Here is a 17,372-nt window from a genome sequence, read left to right as displayed (position 1 = left end):
TCAACTTTATTTCATCATTTTTTTAGTTTTGGAAGCTTTGGTGTGGCGACTAGAACAAGGTTATTGAGAAGAAACGGTTAGGTAATGATTTCTAACCTTAAATCTTCATTTACCTGTTATTAATGGATTTAAGTGTTCAAATTAGCATTTTTGGAATGATAATTTGGAATTTCTTCAAGAACCCAAAAACTTGATAAAATGATGATTTTGAGTTAAATTCTTATCCGTTTTTGAAATGGTTTTTGCCAATAGTTTCCAAGTGACTTGGATACTGTATTCAGTAATGATTTTCGAATTCAAAACTCATTTTCAGAATTGGGTTTTTGCGTTGATTTGACCCATTTTTCAAATTATATGATATGGGTGTTGTTATTTCTGTAATATTATTGTGATTACCTGTTGGATTAGATTGTGTGGCCTTGGACATTGTTCGAAAAGGAAAATCTCACGTCTCAAATTAATTTTTGATTGAATTAAGGCAAGTGTTAAGATCACTAGATGAAGCACCTTGAGTTCCAAAAAGAACTAAAGAGAATTCATTCAAGCTATTTCTAAGATTTTTTATGTTTTGGCTCAACTTCAATCGACCGTAACTTTCAGTATACAATGAGCTGGGTGGCCCATAAGATATCAAATAAAAGGTCTTTAGATTATCTTTCCAACCCCAACTAGTTTGCTAAGTTTCGAGTTTGGATGAGTGAGATGTGCCCTTTTGAAGTCAGGTTGTCCAGTTAAGGAAAGTTACCCAAAAATATGAGGGGTATACTTGAATTTATTGTATATGCCTTATTTTGCTCTTAATATTTGATTGATGAAGATGCAATTTCATCATTATATTTATATTTTGACAGATTCAGTCAGTATCGAGTTAATCATGTTTTTAAGTTTGCCTTTGGCGTTGGTGTATCCATCTTCCTCTTTATATAATGTGTCTATCACACGTGCGAAATTTAGAACTCGTTCAAGTACAAACATTGGTACTTCAGTTGGACGGAATAATTCTTTGTTTATGTCCTTCCATGCATTGGTGACCTCTTTCTGAAATTTAATGTAAGTCTCTTGCTTTGAAGCTCCATACTCTTTCATGTAACATTCAATAATTGAAGCTACATGTCCTCTTTCTTGTTCATCCTACATGAAATAAATAGATTTCAATATATTCCATGTATATAATTAATACATTTTAAACATTATTTTTTGTATTATATTGTAGGCTTCTTAGCTAACTTTTAAGAATTTGAAGTAATTAAATCGAATACACACAATATATGTGTTCCTTCTGTATCATATGCAGATATATTTGAAGCAAATCCAAACTATTCAACATCATATGTTCTTCAAGCAACTAGGACTATATGTTTTCTTTCTTTCTCTTTTAATTTTTGTAATACAATATAGAAACTTTTGTAATATTTTGAACAATAGATTGCTGTGACTTCTAGTATTTTTTTAAAATATAAATTTTATCTAAAAAGAAAACTTAAAAGATTGTATAGTAATAAAAATTTACACAGGAGAGTAGTTAGTTTGGCCCTCACACAAAGTGAAACATAAGAAGTACTATTGTTTTTGATAAGTCAAGTCACTATTATACCTCATTTATTTGTATTTAATGAAAGTTTGAATCTTAATTAATGTTTCAGATCTCAATGATCATTACGCATATACTTATTGTTGTACTTACTTCATGTCCAACAATATCGTCCATTGCTCTGCTAATCAATGAGGAAGCTCGAACTATCAAAGGCTCATTCATCAACCATTCAAAAGTGTCTCTGGATATAAATTCCTCCATACCGATCAAGGAAGTTGTTGATGCCATCATATAGGCAGCGCTTACAAGTGAATTCTCCATGTGCTCCTCATATTTTGGAATATAGTTAGCATCATTTAACCATTGGGCTTCCTTAAAATAGGCTCTCACCAACTTTTTCATCTAAAAACAATAACAAGTAATTTAAGCTAGACAATTACTACTAGCTAGTATCTTTTTTCCTTTTGGAATTAATGGTAACGTTTTCATAGCAAATAAGGAGGGTATTATAACATGGGAATCGAAATTAAATTCTCACTAATTAATAAGATAAGCTGAAAATGTAGATAGTCAACCAGTTGAATTATCAAAATTTACTTAATTGATATAATTATGTGGGTTAGGTAAACAATAATATTACCTCATATTTTGCATAGTATACACGGTCCAATTTACCGTCTTTGGACAACACTTGTTCCATTTCACTATAAATGTCTAGAAGAGCTTGATAATCAGGTCTCATATATGGCGGTATTGAATCGGTTGCATTAGCATCCCATCTAATATATCATCAAAACCACAAGCTAATTAACTCTTACACCTCGTCTATATATATATAGATTTTATAATAACAACAGGAAAACATATTTACTTTCTCCTATTCATTAGTGAGGGATTGTCAAAAAGATTATTTTACTTGTGAAATTTTGATGTTTTACCTCTGGATTGCATCATTGAAAGTCACAAGTTCGTCAAAGGTTGCATAAGCATCAAAAGTGTCGTCAATAATGGAGGTCATCTTGAGTACTTTTGTCATCATTTTTCTAGCACGACTATATTTTGGCTCAAAATACACTCCTAATATCCAAAAGTAACACTCAACCAATCTGTCTCTTGCATATGGATATTTATTTGCAAAATCCAAATCTTTCCACCACCTACATACATCACAAGAACAACGATTTTGTTGCATGCATTACATTTTTTATTAATTCCAAATTACCATTACTCATCTAATTAAAAAAGATATATAGATCAAATAATGTTCAACCTTGTAAGCTCACTAAGCTCTCTTTGGTGGAACTTTTGCAGCATGTTAAAATCCAATTTAGCAAATTTCAAAAGCAAATAGTTGTGTGCATCGTTAATTTCGTAAATGGATATGTATTTCCTTGCACCCATCCTTGCTAAAGTCATGCGAATAGGCTGACTTAAGGCTTCAGTTACTTCAACCTTAAGAGAGTTATTGCTCAAGTTGGAGACAATAGACTTGAGATGAGTAGTGGTAAAGGTAAGAGCTTCTTCAAGAATCTCCTCATCGCGCACTCTCAGATGTGATGCTTCATACAAACTTAATAATCCTTTGACATCATTACTAAGCGTTTCCTTGAATTTTCCATCTTGTTCGGTGAATTGCTTGAAGACATCTAGTTAAACATCATGTTCATTGTTAGTTATAAGAATTAAAAGTTGCAGGACTCAATTAATGCCCACAAGTAGAAAACGAAGAGAAATAATGAAGGATGGAGTACAATTACCAGAAGACATGTAATGGCCTTGTTGCCTCACAAGTCGAAAACGAAGAGAAACAATGTAAAGGTTGTCATCGTTCTGTTGGGAAGCATCAAAAATGTTTTGAATGGATGTTTCAATTTCATTATCGAAATGATATGCCACTCCCAATCGTTGCATTGTGTCTATCAACACAAGTTTTTGTTCACTACCCTCTGGAGCTTCCACCAGCATTTTCCTGGTTGTTTCTTTGTACTCATCAACTTCAACTTTTTCTTGGTTAGTAATTTCCTGCATCCGAAAAATACTCATCATATGTTAATTAATTAATAAATCAAATATTATGTTACGTCTTAAACGTATCGTTGTAATATTTAGACAATAATTAACATAGAAAAAAATTTATTAAAGAAATATGTGTGACTGACAGGAGTATAAGAAAGGAAATGATATCCCCAAACAGTTGGATGATAATTTGCCAAGGGGCGACACTTAATAGGAGAAGAAGCAGCCATTGCTTGTTCAAATGTTTTCTTTTCTCTTGCTTCTTTTTTTCAAGCTTAATTTGTGGGTTTAAGTTGTGCTAATAGGATGGCCTATTATAATGTACCGTAGTCCATTGAATTAAATTTTTAGGATTCAATTAATTTGTTATTGGTTGCTTAAGTCTACATTAAATAAGTCAAGGCTTATTAATTAGAATTAGTTGTTAGAAAATAGCATACACTACGGAAGCATTACAGAATCATACATCATGCATGAATATAAACAACAACCACAAATATGTATCACCTACAAAGCATTATGAAAATTAACTCAAGGATTACCTCTTAAAGCGTGTGCAGATATCTTGAAACAAATCAAACTTCGGCTCTACGGTCTTCTACAGTGATCTCAAACTAACAATTGAACTCTCTCAATACTTGAGTGGGCAATTATCATACAGAAAACTGAATGTCTTTCTAGGTTAGAAGAATCCTTACTTATAGAGATTTCTTCCCAGTCCAAAAAGGAGAAGAAAATACAAATCCTTTTTCTTCAAGAAGAGAAATTGCACACAACTTTTCCTTCTTCTACTATAAAATAGGATTCTGAGTTCCACTTAAATACGGGCATGGTAGGGACCACATAATTAATTACCGAGGCTTCCTATTGTGGAAATAATTTCAAATAATTAATTTGAATTATTCTTACCATAATAAATTACAAATCATTCCACTAGAAATTCGTAATTACACTCCTCTATTTGTATTTCGAAATTCCCCATTAAACACTTATGTAATTCCCCATGTCAAGATTATAGGTACTAATCAATAAACTAAATTACTGACGAATTTGATTCAGTGATTAGTTTCTTTTAGATCAATACTTAACTTATTTCATGAACCAGAATCATAAATCTACCGGTCCGGTTTAAAATTAAAACTCTACCACTATCAAACAAAAAAAAGGAGATATTTTCTATTGCTAAAAGTAGAACTGTTGAACCATCCGCATGAAAAATGCTAACTTCACCTCTAATCAGCTTGCAAGTTTCTTGAAACCCCTGCAAAGTAGTGCATATATGATCAGTGGATACTGAGGCTACATACCATGAATTGGTAGAAACAACCTCTAAATATGTTTCAACGAAGAGTGAAAGTGAGTTACCTGGATTGTTTTTCTTCTTGGCTAAGAAAACTGGACAATGCGCCTTCTAATGGTTTGGCATCTTGCAATGAAAAAACTTGCCCTTAAGTTTTTTCATGCCCCCAGTTGGAGGTTCAATTGCCTTAGTTTTGTGAGCCATTTTCTTCTTTTGTCCACCTTGCGATTTAGAAGTAGAACCTTTCTCAACATACAGTGTCATAGATGATGTCGATTTTTTGACAATTGCCTCTACCGCTTGCAGCTCATTCAACAATTGTGCCAAACATAGATTCATCTTATTCGCATTATAATTTAGGCAAAACTGTTGAAAACTGTCAAGTAGAGACTACAATATCATCTCAACTTGGGAGTCGTTGTCAATTTCATCCCTCAAGACCTCTAGGTCAATTAGAAGACCTATCATCTTCAGAACATGGTCTCTAACAGGAGTGTCTTCAACCATGTTAGTGTTCATGAAAGATCTCATGGAAGTCTACTTATCTGATCGACCCTAGCCACCAAACAATTGTTTGAGAGTTTCCAAAATTTCAAAACTTGATGATGGATGATGTTGCAGCACATTTAACATTGAAGCCATAATGGAACACCGCGTCATCTCATCAGTTTTGCGTCATTTCTGATAAGCTACCTTATCCTCATCACTAGACTGTTCATCTTGTTTCAATAGACATTCCTCATAGAGTACAAACTTATACTCTTTATCAATTAACACGAAGTCACGATTTCTCCTCCAATCAGCATAGTTAAGACCCTCAAGTTTGTTATGATCCAAAATAGTACTAAGGGGATTAAAAGGAGACATGTTGAATCTGAGAATAAAAATAATAGTTACAATAGATCAAATCAAACAAGCAGTCATATAAACATTCAATAGTTATATTCAAACTCATCACATACATATACATTCATGCATCTTGAAAAACCAATTTATGGGATTGGAGAACTATTCATACAATATACATATACAATGACCGATGATTCACTCCATAAATGTATACAAACCTAATTCAGATGGAGAGTCTACTATTAATTAATGTCAAGTAAAAATCAGAACTCTAGTTACATTATTCCAATCATATATTACTCAGTTTAGGAGAATACAAATTATCAAACTAGCGATCAAATACATATTGACTTGTATTAAATTCATCTGATAGGGAGGAAGGTCTAAGCCAACACATAAACTTAATACTTCATTACTTCGGTGCGGAATTGGTAACTGAGGAATTCATAGAAGTGGTAGTGTGGTAGGTGTTAGTGTGATAGGTGAGTATTTTATTTTAAAGATTTTATTATAAAAATTTTTGTTAAGTGTCTTAATCTTGATATCTCTTTAATGTTATTTTTTGGTAGTGTGAAATTCATGGTAAAATGTAATAATATTTATTGTAATATTCTTCCGATAGTTGTTTTAATCTAAATATTTCTTTAATATTATTTATGATATATTCTAGATATAACATATCTTCGGTTCTTTGGTACATATATAAATTTTCCTCCATTAATTGTTCTAATAGTTTTATATCTTCCATAGATTTTATCCAATATTGTAAATATTCATGGTTCATTTTAATCTGAATTTATTTCTAAATCATATCATTCTATTCTTTCAAAGTCTAAATCATGTAGGTCTATTTCATACCATTCTTGATTTAATATATCTTATGATTCGTAATCATTAAATATTCTTTCCCATATTATTCTTCTTATTTCGATTATTTCTATATTTTTAAGTACATATAAGATTAAAGTTTCGTAGTTTTTTATCATTTCATCATGCATGTATGTAGTCATGTTCTTTATTATGCAGGTTTTTTATTTCAAATTATTCCTTCCTATCATATTCATAATTGATTAAATTCATATTAGATCATTATGAACTAGATTATCTTTATCAAGTTTTCCTGTCACTACTAGCATCGTACTTTAGCGGATACTTCCTTCTTATCAGCGCCTCAACTTTGTTTACTCCCCTAAACGGCTTCCTTGCCTACCGGTTTCAACATTAGGATGGCATAATATAGAAGTTTTCTCCCTGTTTCCAGTGTGCTAATAAACTAGAAATCATGATTCAAATAATTCTAATACATAATAACTAACATAAATTTATTCAAGCATATATATGATATTCAAGAATATATGAAATTAGTTCCGCATATTTTTTGAACAATATATCTTTGCCTCTTGCTTAGCCATGCTATCTGAAATATCTGATTGGATTTCAGATTTCTCCATATTAACTTTTAAGTATTTTTATAACTTAGGGGAGAGAGTGTTTTCAAGAAAATGTTTATTACGTTAGGCATTGCCTACCTTTCATTTACATATATCCTCCCTATATAAAGAAGAATTCTCACTTACTACACTACTTACAATAATCTACATATATAATAATGTGCCTAATAATATAGTATGACACACCATACCTACTTCTTATGACACACCATACACTTGTCCACTTAATAAATTACACCCCCTACCATCCCTTACACATGCCCATCCTTATTATGACACATTACTATTCACACCATACTTTATTGACTATTTTACAAGACAAATAATTTTACTCTTATCTCATCTTTTTATTTTGTCCGCATCTCATCTTCATCATCTTATCTTCTTATCATCTGCTTCCGTCTTTATCTCTTTATTCTAGCTGGACGTCTGGGATTACATTATCTTCTCCGTTACATTTTGAACATATATGGTCAGGGTATTTGTGACCAATTAGCTTTCAATATCTGGTTAATAATTCTGCCGAAATAAATCCTTCTTTTAGTGCTCGTGTAGTAGGTCGTTGTTCTTGCTTAAGTAGTGATAAAATCCATCTTTGGACTTCATCCATATCTGCTTTCCTTAGCTCCCTTGAATTGGAATAAATCATTAGCTAGTCTCTTGCATAGTAGCTCCATATTGCGTTTCCGTTTAAATAGTTATTTGTTAGCTCTTGTATAATCGTTGATATACCAATTATCCTTTTGTTGGCATAAAAACTCGATATCTCTATTTTGCATATCTCTTCTTGTTGTCCGATATCCTCGGGTATAATCATATCTTTAGTTAATCCTATCTTGATAACCTGTATTGGAGGTTTTATTTCCTCGTATAATATCTCCGCTAGTGTTGTATAGAATTTTATATAAAATAAATTTCCTTTCGTAACTCTTTTGTATGTGACGAATGCTTTGTGTAGTTCTGGTATTCCACTAACTTCTTCTCCGTCGTATGTGTATACGGTATTTAACAATCCGTAGTTGTAACATGTTCTTACTAAATTAGCGTTAGTTTTCGGTTGTACAATTAACTTGTTATATCCTTGTAACTTTTGTGTCAAATAATCTTGTTTGGTTCTTTTGTAGTTGACCTGGGGTTGCGGTTTAAATAGGTTTGGATTTTGTGGATATTTTCAATATAGGTTCGTGTGATATAGTTATATGTCTTTTTCTCATTTTGGTTTTGGAAACCATCTGCGTATGTAGATGTTTGTGGTTCTATGGACATATGTCTAAGTGTCCTTTGGGTAAATGATTTGTCGAATAGCTGGTTTAAGTTAGCATTTTTATGTTGTTTATCACTAACTTGTTTGCTTGTACCTGCAGCTATATTTAAACAAATGTTATGGGTCTTAAGGAGTTTCCCATCGTCTCCTTTTAGCTCTGAGTTTTTTTCGTCTTCCGATCGACGTAGCTCCGCATTTTTATAGTCATGTTGTTGACTAGCTTTCGACTTCAGATTATCTTCATTAGTCTTTAGCTTTTGTATCTCGTTGTCCATACTGTCCACTTTTATACAAAGTGTAGTTATGGCTTTGAGTATCTCTTCCATTGTATTTTCGTTCTCAGTCTGAGTAGCTTTGTCTTGATAAGTAATCTGCAATAACATTCTTATCAGTTTTATTAATTCAATTGTAAATGTGAAATTTAATATATTTAATACCAATCTCCTTATTTCTTTTGTTGTTACCGAATCTTGTATTTTTCTTGTTAGCCACTATTTTACTTGTGTATTATCTGTTCTTATAATAAATTTGTTATATACAATATATGGTTCAAATGATAATAAACACTTATATACTGAATATAATTCTTTTCTATTTATTTCCCATTTTATTTCTATATTATTAAATGTTCCTGAATAATACCTGCAATGATGTTCTATCGTAGTCTCATCATACCTGTATTTTAATATTCCTCCATAACTATTTTCACTAGCATCTGATTCTATTAGATAAGTAAATTTTTTGTTTTCATCTGGAAAGTATAGTTTAGGTAAGTTTTTACATAATAATTTTACCTTTTGTATTTGTGTTTGGTCTTTTTTATCAAACTGATATTCTATATCTTTCTTTAATTTTTGTTGTAATGATTTTAAATTCTCTGCTAATTCTGGTATGTATTCTCTTACTTGATTTACCAGTCCTAAGAATGACTGTAATTTCTGTTTTGTATCTAGTTGTTCATTTGAGTTAATTATTTTTTGTACTATATGTGTTTGCATTTTTATCAATTTGTATTCCTAAGAATTCTATTTGATTTTTCATTATATCTGCTTTCTTTTTACTTAGACTTATACCTGAATATTCTATGATGTGTATAAATTTTTCTAATAATCTTATATGTTCATCTTTTGTCTTGGAATATAATAATATATCATCAATGTACACTACACAATTTTCTATTTGTTTAAAGTAATTGTCCATAAAGTGTTGATATCTACCTAGTGCATTTTTATATCCAAATGGTAATACATTTCATTCATAAAATCCTTGTGGTACGGTGAATGCTGTTAGTTTTTTAGATTCTTCTTCTAGTTTTAAGTGATAAAATCCTGATTTACAATCAAATTTATTAAAATAATTATATCCTTGTATTTGTCTTATCTTTAGTATTTTATTTGGTATCGGATAATTATATGTTTTGGTTTTTGCATTTAAATTTCTATAATCAATAACCATTCTGCTTTTTCCTCTTTTTTGTTCACTATGCTTATTTACGATAAATTGTCGGGCTTGTGTGCTTACTATTGCTTTTTTTATATATCCTTTTTCTAGTAATTCATTTATATGTATCCTAAATTCGGTTAAATCATTAAAATTATACTTTAATGGTTTTTGGGTTATTTTACTATTATTATCAATTAACTCAATTTTTACTTTTGTTTTATGTTTCTCCCATCCTTGTAGAGGATCCTCACTATATAATAATTCTAACTTATCTTGAATTATTTTTACTTTATCTATAGAGAATATAATTAATTCTATTTTAGGGTCTTCTTCTTTTATATTTTCTAATTTTTGTGTAATCGTTTCACTTCCTTTTATCCATTAGCTCTGTTGTTTTTTCATTTTTATTATTTACTCTTTTTGCTCCTATTTTTTGTTTACACGGTGTTGTGAACCACCAGTGTGTTTTTGTTATTATATGTGGGTATAATTTTTCTAAAAATGGCATTCCTAATAGCATATCTTTTGTAGTTAATTCAAAGTTATATATTTCTTCTATAGTTAATATCTTATCCCATATTTGTATTTTTATATTTTTTGCCTTATATGTAATCATGCTTCCTTCGTTATTAAATCCTGTTACTACTATCAGTGTTTTTAATTTTTCCCACTTATCTTCTGGTAAACAATTGTATTTACATATATTAGCTTCTGCGCCCGTATCTATCATTGGTGTATAATATCGGTTGTAATATCCTTCTACTATTATCTTTGCAAGTATATATATTTTCATATTTTTACTATACTAAAGTCCTTTTTATTATTACTCTTTTATTTTCATAATTTATTGTTAACTGTTTGTCTTCTAGATTATATGGTTTTACTTGTTCTAGCCATTTTATTCCTAAAATGATATTTTCATTTCCTTGATATATTTTAAATTTTATCACTATTGGTACTCCTCCAATGATTATTTCCTTTTCTGTAGTTTCTTCGGTATACATTAATGCTTTTGGTAGTTCGGGGCATGATTTTCTCAATAGTTATTATCTCATCTTCCGTCACTAATTCTCTTGTAATATAGTTTTCTTCTCGTCCTGTATCTTTTAATATTAAATATTTTCGTTGTTCCATTATTCCCGTTATGTAGTAATGATGTGTTTTATTCGTCTTCCATTTATTTTTGTGGGGTTTTCTCTATTCTTCTTGAGGTACTCATTTTTATGAAAGTTGGGGTATTTAATTGTTTATTCTTTTTGATGTGCTTAGTCTTTCTTTTACTATTTCTAAATCTTCTTCTATATCAATTTCATTATAACTATAATCATTTTTATCTATGACTGTAACTATCCTTTCAAAGGGATCTTCTATTTTTATTTTATCTATTTTATTTTTTGTTGTTATTTATGTTTTGTTGTTAGAACATATAAGTTTTACATCTAGCTGTAAATATTTTACTTCCTGGGGCTAGTTCTATCCCTGACATTCGCCAGTATAATACTAGTGATTTATCTATATTTCTATCATTTATTGCTACTGAGTAGTTAACACTTATTATAAACTTAAATTTTTGGTATATGAGGTTACCTCTTACTGCACTTATTATACTTTTTCTATGGGTTGTATAATTCTATCATCCGCTAAGAATATTTCTATGGGTGTATCTATTCCTTCTCTAAAACATGTTTTTATTAATATTTCTGTTCCTCTTAAATGTACATATTTAATTGGATTTTAGCCTTAATATCTTGTATTTCTTTATTTATTATTCGTTTATTTATTATTGGTATTTTGGCCTTTCCTTTAGTGTATTTGCAATCTATGATATGCTCTCTCTGACTTACTACATAATATTCTTCTTTTGTCGTTTAAACCAGTTTCTTATTGTTGGTATTTCGAATATTTTGTTACGCTTAGGTCTAATTCTTTTCCTTTTATTTGTTCAAATATACTATTATCAAATATTATTTTCTGTTCTAAAGATTCTTCGTCTTGATGTTCTTCTTTATTTATTATTTGTATGTCTGCTTCAGTCATTTGTTATATTATAGAATCCATTATCTGATTCTATTTTGTGTCATTATCTATTTCATTTTCTAATATTTCATAAATGCTATCTTCACTTTCTAATTCATAATCTATGTATTTTATCTGCGTATATTTTTCATCGTCTATTATTATTTCCGATATTTGTTTTTTCTTTGGATTTTTAGGTAATTTACAATATCTAGCTATATGCCCTAATTTTCCACAATTATAACAAGTGCATTCCGTTAGTTTTCTTTTTGGTCTATATGGTCTTTGGTTTTGTAATTTTTTACATAGTACCTTCTTCTTGGTTTTTTATATTTATATTTTGATATGTATTTTTATTATATTTCTTTTATTTTTATAATACCTATCCGTACAACCAAATTGAGGTGTTGTCTTATTTTTGCAACATGCCAAGTTTTTTACTAATATTTTTTTCATTTTTATTTCTTCTTTATGTTTTTCACATAGTTCCATAAACCATCATTGTAAGAATTTTATTCTAGCTCCTAAGGTATCTGTTAATTCTGCTTCATTTCAACTTTTTATTACTTTTGAATTAAAAGGTTCTGGTAATTTTGTAAAATATAATTTTCTTATTTCTTTACTTTCATTTATGCTATATGTTCCTTTATAATAGTATTCTCTGAATGCACATGTATATTCATCTATGTAACACATATTACATATTGCTAATTTTGTCATTAGATTCCGATTTATGATTTTTTCTTTATTTTGTTCTTCTACCTCTGTTGTCATACTACTAAATTCATTTCTTATAGCTATTTCGTATTTATATAATATTTCCATGGTTGTAGTGGCTATTTCACCATCAAATTTTTTATTATTTCTTAAAGTTGTTAAGCTTTCACTTGTTAAATTTTGTAGCCATAATTTTACTGTTCTTATAAGTGTTCTTTCTATGTATCCTGGTGCCTCTGCTATTACTATCTTGTTATCTATTAATTGTTTTGATATGTATCCTATCCATAATTAGATTGTTTTATTTATATCTGCTAGACAGTCTAAATCTAAAAAATCATGTTGTCCAGTTATTGGTTTAGGCATCCATTTTCTACTTAATCTTTCATCCCATGTAGTTTTTTCTTTATCATATTGTTCATAATTTTCATTATAATATTTTAGATTAAAATTTTTTGGGTTTTTTACTCCTGATGTGCTAGGTTTTTCGTCCATGTCTATTTCTCCTGTATTTATTTCTAAATTCTTTGTATTATCTATGTTTGCTAAAAGTTCCGTATATGTTTCGCTTGTCTCTGAATGTTGTTATAGATCATCGTCGTTTATTTCATCAACTCTTATTTCGGGTAGATTATCTTGGTTATAATCTTCTTTTTCTTCTAATTCGTCTTCTAGTTACAATTTTTCTTTAAATTTAATTATCTCATTTGCTAATTTTGTTTTTTGTTCTTTTTCTTTTTGTTTAATTTCATACATTTCTTTTAATATTGCTAGCTCTTTTTCTAGCTCTATTATTTTAGTATTTTTTACTTCTTCTAATTGTTGTACTTCCTTTTTTGCTTGTTGTTTTATTTTTTCAATCTCTATTTTTCTATCTATTTCTTCATTTTCTTTTGTTATTCTTATCATAGCAGTTAAACTATCTTCTAGTTTTACCGTTTCTTTTTCTAACATTAAACTTATATTGTCACCTATTTTCTTAGATCTTCTTCCTAGATTAGAAAATATTATCTTTATTATTAATCCGTCATAATTTTCATATGTTTTTTCATCTATTGCGTATTCTTCTTTATTCATTTATAAATTATGTTGTAGTTTATATTCTAAGTTATTTATTTGTATTTCTAGATATAAAATAGTCTTTCTTTGTGCTACTATAGATTTGTGACAAATTCCTGCAAATATATTACTATTAAGTCTATTTTGCCTATGTTCTAATTCTTGTCTTTTTGCTATGATTATTTCGTTAAGTTTTTGTCTATATTCGTTATTTTTGCTATTCATTGTATTTTTAAATATTGAATATATTTATATTCTATTTTAGATATATTATCTATTAATTGATTTAATTTTTCGTTATCAGTTTTGTGATATTAAGTTTTTTATATTCCGTAATATATTCTTTGTACAAACTTTTTTTAAAAAAAATTCAAAGACCTACGGTTTTCACAAAGTATCATCACACATATATATACCATTACATGTAAAAAATATTTGAACATAACATTGTATAAACAAAATTATGAAAACGAGCCCCTATTTTGATTTCTTGTTTCAAATATAATTTTAAAAAATGAAAATACACGTATTATTCTTCCATATCTCTTTGAAAAGAAGGGGGACTAAAGTGTATATATTAAAACTTAGAAGACGCTTTTGTATGTCCCAAGTAGGTCACATGGGTGATGTCATAATTAATTTAATGGGTATACCACAAAGTTTTCAAGACTTGTGACTTAATGTCCAATTAAGTCTTGAGAGTGACTATTTTGCCGAGGTTTTCCCTCCGCTTTAAACGTCTTTTCCCCGCCTGTTCAAGGCACCTTTGTACTTCACTTCCGCTTCAACTCTCCTGAGTAACACCTATCCACTTGTTCAATTATTAATAGTTTAAATTTAATTTCCTTAAATATTAGTCTAACTATAATTAAAAACATGACTAACTCCTGCAAATCAACAAGAAAGATAAAAATTTTACACTATATAGTGTAGACATGTAATTTTTAACCCCTCCCCCCCCCCCCCTACATTTTTACAATACTTTAGCATTAAATATTTCTTTTATAGGCTTAGCTTGGACTTGGTTTTTCTCCCGTGAGATCCCCTCCATTTCCCCTAGTGCACCTTTCAATGAGTGACACCTATCCACGTGTTTAATTTATAATCAAAATCTAATTTTCTTAAATATTAGCTAACTATAATTAAAAACACACCAACTACTGCAAATCAACTAGAAAGATAGATTCCAAAGAAAAACAATTGTTTGAATTGTGATCCTGTGAAATTGAACCAAAGACTTACGTAATCTAGAGGTTATAACCCCTCGAGAAATATGGAAATTTTCTTAAAAGATGGTTGCCCTCACTTTTGTTAATATGCATATTTATTGCCGCTAAAAATTTGTATTTATGGTAGGCTTAAGTTGGAATGATAAAACAGGAATAAGTTGAAGCAGATGTTGAGGGCAGATTGGACATTACCTTAGCTAGATATTTTGGTAGAAGTTGTTAGGGATATGGATATATACGTGTAGTTAGTTAGAAAATATCAATTGTTAATTGTCAACTTTATAGAGTAGGATATATACTTTGCAGTGGTTGTACAAGCTAACTGATCCATTTTTCTCAACATGTATAGAATTCAGTTTCCCTATGGGGCGCTATCAATGTTGTTTAAGACTTTATACAAAGTTTTTTTCTCTATGGCTATCAATGGTGTTTAAGAATTTTTTACATAGGTTTTTTTCAATAATGTCTAAGAACACGTGATTTAATTTTGTCAACACGAAATTTTAGGTGTCTTTAGGTGCTCAAATATAGCAGCGTGCTGCATTTTTCTCTCTTCAATTTCTATCTAAGTCATAAATGCATGCACTTACTCACTTGATTCCTCAAATGTAGCATCTTTACGTTAATTAAACCCATTAATTACCATTATTGTGTAAATTTTAGGATTGATGAAGAGTAAGTGATTTTTGGGAATGAAACATATCATTTGTATTCTATCTCTCTTGTATCACTTGTATTCAAAACTTTTGTATTAATATTCCTTCGCTTTTGTATCACTTGTATTTAAAAAATTTACATCACTTGTATTCATGTAACATCCTGAAAATTTCTAAGTTAAGGCCGGAACCATTCTTTATTTACATGTAAATTCATATCGGGTGAATTAAGTGGGGAAAACTTAGCCAATAACAAAAACACCTTCAAAATCTGGTTGTCACGTGTACAAGTCTCTTGTGATGAAAATAAAATTAAAAAATAAATATAAGTCTCAATGTTTTTGTTTCTCAAATAGTATAAAACAAAGCATAAAATAAGGAACAAGAGGGCCCACCGGAATGACAAACAACTACCACTCAAAATCTTCTGAAAGCCTCAGAGAAAGATAAAGAAGAATGATCACACAGGTCCGTGCTCAAAACCTACATATGTGTAGAAGCAAGGAGTGTGTCACTACCCGAGCCTACACCCTGGACGTGGCCGACACTCGAGAACCGTTGTTGGTCCCTAAGCTAACCCTCATCCTGGCTGACTAGAAGTGGAAGACTAACTCAAGCATACAAAGCTTAAAATTGAATAAAATTCATTGAACTCAATTTCAAAATCTTTAACTCAAAAGTTTAACTCCGAATAAAATAGTTTAATCAACTCGCCAGAAATAGGCAACTCAATTCTTTAAAACATTTTTAAAAATAAATGAAACAGACTTCTCAACCTTTATTGTGTATCTATGAAGCCTCTAAGTGAAAGAGATGGAAGTCGGGACAATACCCACGACATCGTGACTAAACTGAAAAGTAAATGGAATCCTCCAGGAGCAAGGAAGCTCACCATAGTTAACTCGAATTGCAAGTGGTATCAACGAAGCGCCTATTGATGACCCTAGCTACTATCACGCCTCGAGCCTACACCCTGGACATGCTTGGCACTCGAAGACCATTGTTGGTCCCCAAGCGAACCCTTGGCCTGGCTTACTTAACTTAGCAGATGTCACGCCTCAAATCCCATTAAGACGGATAGGCACTCGATGCCCTAACGGCCCGAGATAACCAACATGTGACCTGTGCTTACTATGCATGTAACTATGAAAGTTTTGTGACAAGTTCACCAGGGACACAATGATATGAACCGACATAAGTAGACCAAAAACTTATATACAAGACTTGGCCATTGAGGCCACATCTGGTTAAGATGCAACAGAACCATATACATAAGTCTACAAAGCCTCTAAAAGATAGAAACCCTTAGAGTAGGTCGGGACAGACCCCGCCTTACCCCTAGCTACGATACAATACCAAAATAAGTCTACCAAGGGCTCAGTAAAGCTCCGAAGCAACCTGGAGCTCACCAAAAGTAGCTGAGTGTCGTATGCTCCTACTGAGGAGGTTTACTAGAGAGAGTACCTGTGCCTGCAACATGAAATGCAGCGTCCCCCGCGAGGGACATCAGTACGAAAAGTGTACTGAATATGTAAGGCAACTATATATATAAAAATAAGAGTTCAAACGAAACCAGGTATCAACGTATAAGTGAATAAATCAGAATAGGAAACTGCCTCTGTTAACTCTGGTGGGGTCATGTATGTTACATTCTTGTCTTTACCTTTATGTGTGTTATGATCTTTATAACGCATGTGATATAAGTGACCAGCTGATCAGTGGTAGAAGAGGATGACCCATGCTAGGCATTTTAACCCCTGGGATGCGGTCCTCAACATTGCACAAATCGGGATCGGCCCATGCTAGGCTTTAGCCCCTGAGCTGCCACCCATAGTTTT

The 17,372-nt window shown here is 30.7% G+C and overlaps 1 protein-coding gene and 1 pseudogene across 1 annotated transcript; both read right to left on the bottom strand.

Moving 5' to 3' along the window:
- Positions 1-763: 763 nt before the first annotated feature.
- Positions 764-3,827, bottom strand: LOC125819219 (sesquiterpene synthase 9-like). The gene is made up of 7 exons (XM_049498690.1): positions 3,694-3,827; positions 3,292-3,556; positions 2,805-3,180; positions 2,473-2,691; positions 2,175-2,313; positions 1,685-1,936; positions 764-1,131 (listed from the first exon to the last, which is right to left on the bottom strand). The coding sequence occupies exons 1-7, from the start codon at positions 3,778-3,780 to the stop codon at positions 838-840; spliced, it is 1,632 nt and encodes a 543-aa protein (XP_049354647.1). The 5' UTR covers positions 3,781-3,827; the 3' UTR covers positions 764-837.
- Positions 3,828-4,961: 1,134 nt separating this feature from the next.
- LOC125819227 (uncharacterized) lies at positions 4,962-5,717 on the bottom strand (annotated as a pseudogene).
- Positions 5,718-17,372: the final 11,655 nt, after the last annotated feature.

The sequence above is a fragment of the Solanum verrucosum genome, unplaced genomic scaffold (assembly GCF_900185275.1).
Source record: "Solanum verrucosum unplaced genomic scaffold, falcon-dt-bn FXZP01000346.1, whole genome shotgun sequence".
Taxonomy (NCBI): domain Eukaryota; kingdom Viridiplantae; phylum Streptophyta; class Magnoliopsida; order Solanales; family Solanaceae; genus Solanum; species Solanum verrucosum.
The sequence above is the reverse complement of the archived record's forward strand: the minus strand, read 5'-3'. Positions and strand labels throughout refer to the sequence as shown.